Source organism: Dermacentor variabilis, unplaced genomic scaffold (assembly GCF_050947875.1).
Source record: "Dermacentor variabilis isolate Ectoservices unplaced genomic scaffold, ASM5094787v1 scaffold_15, whole genome shotgun sequence".
NCBI lineage: Eukaryota > Metazoa > Arthropoda > Arachnida > Ixodida > Ixodidae > Dermacentor > Dermacentor variabilis.
The window spans coordinates 3,891,104-3,897,103 of record NW_027460313.1 but is presented as its reverse complement, the minus strand read 5'-3'; the positions used below and the strand labels follow the sequence as shown (position 1 = coordinate 3,897,103).

General features: G+C 41.6%; 1 protein-coding gene across 1 annotated transcript in view; it reads right to left on the bottom strand.

Moving 5' to 3' along the window:
- Window positions 1-207: 207 nt before the first annotated feature.
- LOC142567974 (tachykinin-like peptides receptor 86C) overlaps window positions 208-6,000 on the bottom strand; it is a 376,423-nt gene continuing 370,630 nt past the window's right edge. The window contains exon 5 of the mRNA XM_075678072.1: window positions 208-979. Within this exon, the coding sequence (XP_075534187.1) occupies window positions 736-979 (244 nt within the window). The 3' untranslated portion in view covers window positions 208-735. The remainder of the gene's footprint in view (window positions 980-6,000) is intronic.

Here is a 6,000-nt window from a genome sequence, read left to right as displayed (position 1 = left end):
TAGTACTTCGTAAGAACAGGGGATGATTTCTTATGATAACGAATACAGCTTTTAGGCTCCCTAGCCATCTAGACCACTTCTGGGGAAATAAATTTGAATTTCAATAGCCAGGCAACCGTAAATTTTGAATTTTCGTTGTCACCTGACTTTTCAATGCTTAGTGAAGAAAACATTTTGATATTTGTTGCTGATCCGAAGAGACTGATAGGTATTGCTTGTATGATGTACCTCGCCTATGTGCAAATTCTAAATTAAAATTTCGCTGATGCTTGCGCCATTTAAGCAGTTTATTACTTGTGAACGGCGAACAAGGAAGAACTAATTGCGTTTCTTCTAAACCTAATGCATGAACGCACCAAATCCTGTGCTTTCACTGTAATTTACTACATTGGTGATAAAATGTTCGCTTTCTTTTCTTTGCTGTTACGGCACTTGGATATGCAAATATAGTTAGATTACGAAAAAATATGGAATGATCAAACAGGCAGGGAGGCTGATTTCCACGAAGAATGATTGTAGGCCATATTATTGCAAGGATTTTCAAGGATTACCCAACGTAAAACTCAGTGGCTATTTTACATGTTCCGCTCGCTCAACTCGGTCGCCGCACACGTCAGCAGCCTCGCTGGTTTTCTTATTACATACGTTTACGGCAGCGGCACATTTGCCGACATTGGATCAGACAAGTCTGCACATCATCACCGTTGATAATGCGGTCTCAGTACGCTGCTATCATTACACGAGGCTTGTGTCATGGTTGTGACTGTGGTGATGACCCTTGCTGAAGCCTCCGTTCTGCGCGATCAGCCTGTCTTTGCTTAACAGGACCGCGTGCGAGCACATGGACACCCTCATCGTCTGCTGTCGGTCGGTCCAGCTGGTCTGGAAGTGCACAGCACGGCCGTTCGCCGAGACGGTCTTTGTTGCTTCTGGCTTCGGGAAACACCAGCACAGCGCTTGGCGGAAATACGATCTGAACCTGCGAACAATGTCGAAAATAAGCCCTGTGAGCAAAATGTTGGTCTAGCACAGGTGCACTGTGCCATAACGAAAGCACGTCAACACAAGAAGAACAAAGACTGAATCGGAACCACTTCATCATCATCATCATAATAATAATTTATTACCTTAAGGATCCCTTCAGGGACATTACATAAGGGGGGGGGGGAGACAGCGGTGGAAAAGTGCCATACATCAGCTCAAAAAAATAAAAAATGCACACAAAGGTAACAGAAAAATAAAAAAAACTCTGGAAAACATCAGGTATAGACAGAACAATGAGAATATCTCAAACTGAGTATCATCAGTCACAAAAAATGGCGAAAATAAAACATTGCGAAAACATTGAAGCATTACAAGTTGATTGAAGTTACAAATTGAGTGCATGGTACCGTAATGGCAAAGTACTCGTGAGGAAAGAAGAGGGTCAGAATGCTTGCGTAATAAAGTGCGCGGCAGACCTTGATAAGCTTGTCTTTTAGGTCCAAATAACAACACACTTTTTTTTTCTTTCATATCATAATGGCATCCTTATGTGAGCCTTATGTTTTTCCTTCTGAATTAAAGGCATACATAGGACCTGGGCACAATGGATCAGTTCGTTGTATTCATGTAAACTGTCAGTCGGCGAGAAACAAGACAGCTGAGCTTGACGGCATGTTTAGCAGCCTGGATCTGGAGTTTGATATTATTATGCTGTCAGAAACTTGATACCACCAGAGCTCGTTTCCCTGGCAGCTCCCGAACTATGATTATTTTATTCGATCCAGAACTGCTTCACGTGGCGGTGCTGTCTGCCTGCTAGTGCGAAACTGCCTCAACGTGAAGTGCGTTGAGAAATTTTCCTGTGACACTAATGATTATGAAGTGCTGTCAATCCTTCACGCGCGTACAATTTACTCTGTTTTTTATCGTCCACCTAATGGAAATTCTGATTGTTTTTTGCTCTTCCTTCAAAGGCTTCTTGAACACACTTCTGATTTCCAGTACAATATCATCATCGGTGGTGACTTTAATATAGACCTTTGTGTTAACACTGTCCTGAGGCGTGATTTTGAGCTATTGTTGCACTCTTTTGCCTGCCGTAATGCCATACGTTCTCCTACTAAAATCGCTTCTGTTACTTCAACATGCCTTGATTTGTTCATCACGAATTGAGGTCAGGCTGATATCAAATCTGGTGTTCTTTCACATCACATCAGTGACCACATTCCAATTTTTTTAGCTGGAAATGTAAATAAAAAATAAAAATAAATGTCTTCCTATATTTCAAACCATCACCAGCGATAACCTTGACCGTTTTCGAGAAGAACTGTGCAAAGTTGACTGGAGTTGTGTTTATTATTCTTAATGCGCTGACACCGCGTATGAGCTGTTCAACACCTTTAGCCTGTGTTATCACAAACATTTTCCGTTCCGTCCACGAAAGCCTCGCGCTTCCCGAATTCGCAAACCGTGGGTCACGAATGACCTATTTAAAAAAAATTAAAGAGAAAAATAGGCTCTTTAACCGGTTTATTATTTCCAAAGGGCCTGGTGATTTGAAAACATTTAGGCCCTTCTGTAACCGGCTTATAAAACAGCTACGTACGGCTCGTACCTCATATTTTGAAAAGAACTTTTCAAGATGCCAAAATGATGGCCGTAGAATCTGGCAGAAGTTAAACACATTAACAAACAGAGAACCGTGTCATACACCTGAGATGCGCATTGTCATTAACGGTAAGGAAATCTGTAGTGATGCGCTTCCTGGTTGTTTTAATGATCATTTCACCAGTACATGTTACCAAACTGCCAGCCTGAGTGCCTGTCAATTTATAGATGCTCACTGCACGGAATCAATATTTTTGAACCCTACTAATGAACATAAAATAACACTGCTTTTCCGTAACCTGAATAATAGTAGTGCCTGTGATGCTAATGGCCTGCAAATCAGGCCTGTCAGCTATGTGCTTGATATTATTTTACCTGTTCTTGCTCATATCTACAATATCTGTCTCTCCCAAGGCAAATTACCAAAAAGAATGCAGGTGGCAAAGGTGCTTCCCATTTTCAAAAAAGGTGATAAAACACTTATTTCGAACTACAGACCCATCTCCATACTTCCGATTTTTTTCCAAAGGACTAGAGAAGATAATATTTTGTGGGTTATCCTGTTTTCTTGACAAACATAACTTATTAACCCCACATCAACACGCTTTCCGCAGATTCATGTCGACTGAACTAGCACTCCTTAAGCAGAAAGAACTAATCCTTGAAAATTTTGAGGCACGTTTATTAACCTTAGGCGTTTTTGTCGACTTATCTAAAGCCTTCGATTCTATTGATCGTAAACTTCTGGTTCATAAACTAACTTATTATGGCATCCGTGGCATTGCTCTCAGCTTACTTGAATCTTATTTGAATCACGGAAAGCAATTTGTGCATGTAAATTAATTATCATACAGTTTCCTTCCTTCCTGTTCATGTAGGTGTCCCACAAGGAAGCATCTTGGACCCTCTCTTGTTCAATATTTTCGTCAATGACTTTATTAACACTTATTCTGGCACAACATACATTATGTATGCCGATGACACCACACTTCTTTTTTCATCCAAATCTATGGTTGACCTGGTCTTACGTGCTAACAGCGTGCTCTCCAAAGTACACCAGTGGTCCCTTGAAAATGGTCTCACAATCAACTCCGCAAAAACCAAAGCCTTGCTCTTTCATCCAAGAAATATGAATGTCGTGCTACCTGGAGATATTGTGCTTAACTCCAGTACTATTGAAGTTGTCCAATCAATCAAATGTCTCGGTGTGCACTTTGATCATGATATGACATGGCGCTCTCATGTAGATTTCCTCACCGGCAGACTGTCACAGGTTTTGGGTGTTGCCTATTCCTTTATATACCTGCCGCAATCCGTGAAATTGCTGATTTATAACTCACTTTTTTTCAGTCACCTAAATTACTGCTGCCTCGTATGGGGGACAACATCAGCCACAAATATTCACAAGCTCTTTGTAATCCAGAAGAAATTTCTTCGTGTCATTTGTCAAAAAGCCTCGCGATTTTCATTCCGCTCCCCTTTTCAGCGCGCTTAAAATCCTTAAACTGCCTGCCCTAATCAACGTGCGCTTGTTGTCAACCTAGAGAAGATATGAGAAAAATATTGGCACCCTCAGCTCGCTCGCTAATCTCACAAAACAAGAAAACCCCTACACAACTCGAGCTCCTGAGACTTGGTGTGTTCCTCAACTTCGGACTAATTATGGCCAGCAAGTGTTATGCCACTGGCTGCCCAGTTTACTCAACGATCTCACCGGGTGCAATATCGATGTGCTCACTTGTTGCGCAAAAAATCTGCGTGATATGTTCCTGCAATCTTGACTGTGTACCGTTGTACTTAGTGATTTTGCCCTTAGAGTTTTTGCTCTTCTTTCATTTTTTCTCCTCTTTTTTTCCCTTAACGTTTCCCACCTGCCCTGCTGCTGCCATTGTAAACGGAACCTGGGGCCAGTCAAGCTGCTTTTCCGCAGCTTCTTTCCCCTTCTTTTTCCGCCACAACCATGTACCTCCTTACTTGTGGAAACAAATAAATGAATTAACAAATGAACAACACATTTATAATTGACCCTATTTTACTCAATCGACGCCCTTTCCAACAGATAGCATGAAAATGTGTCATAATCTGCCTCTGACACGTTTTAAGGCTACGGGTGATAGAAATCTCGGCACAACAAAAAAAGAATGTTATAGGAAGATCGACAGCTCGCAAGTAAAAAGGGTGACATTAAGACTGCGTTATATCAGTTAAGTTCATTTAATGACGCTTTAAGCCATTTAGCTGCAAAAAGCGTGATTATTCGTTTCCCGATGGAGCTGATGAGAGGAAATGAAACGCACGTCAAAGCCGGCTTACATAACTACCTTGATTTATCAGCCCGTTCAAAAAGTGTCTTTCCTTGTGTCCTACATGCTGCCACCTGTAATAGCTTCCAGTGTTTCAGTGAGAAAAGTGTTCAAGCTGCGGAGCACCGACTGCAGCTGTTAGGTTTGTAGACAAGTAGTCTACGCTGTGTGTACTTGTTGGTCTAATTATGAACGCTACTACGGTAGACGAGACTCATAGCCGACTGAAAGGGAAGTAACACGAGAGCCTGCAGCAGAATTGATAGTTCGGCGAGTTGGTACGAATTCATAGTGAAATATTTAGCGCGCACAATCGACAAGGAGACAGTGAAAGCGCTCGTGTGTCCCACTTCATTTTCTCCTTTGTCGATTGTGCGCGCTAAATATCTCACTACGAAGACGAGAGCTTCTTGGGATCGCAATTCAGTATATGAACACCACTCTTGCTTTAAATTGCCCAAATACAGTTTCCTTCGACTCTGATACAAGTTTCTTTGATGCCTTGAAGGTTTAAATAAGCGTTTTTTCTCTCCCTCTTTAATGCCTTCAAGTCAAATACAGCGGGGGCCATTCCCTTTACCGAATAAGGAACTATGGCTCAGCTTGACGCTTTGTAGGCAATCCCCACGGTAGCTCAGCTGCCATGCAGCTGCCAAGACCAACGTTGTGGGTTTTCTTTTTGGGTGAGTGGGCTGTATTTCACTGCAATAAGTGTAAATTATATAAAGTTTATTTATATTAACCTGCCTGTTATACTCATTGCGTGGGTTAAGGATTATTTGCAAGAACGTGCTCAGTTCGTTTGAGTGGATGGGAACAATTCGAGCTGTCTTCCTGTCATATCAGGCGCGTTCCAGGGCAGCGTTCTGGTACCTCTGTTGTTTTTGCTTCATGTAAAGGACATTATGAAAAGGACATAGTAAAATGCGGAACACAAACCAGACGGTTCGCGGAATACTGTGTGCTATTTCATCAAGGCATCTGTACTTGTGCCGAAAATAACTTGAACTCAAGTCAAGATGATATACTGAAATGGTGTAATGAATTTTGTGTGGTTGTTAACAGTGCACAAAAAAGCTGTCTATTTTCATACAAGTAATAAAAA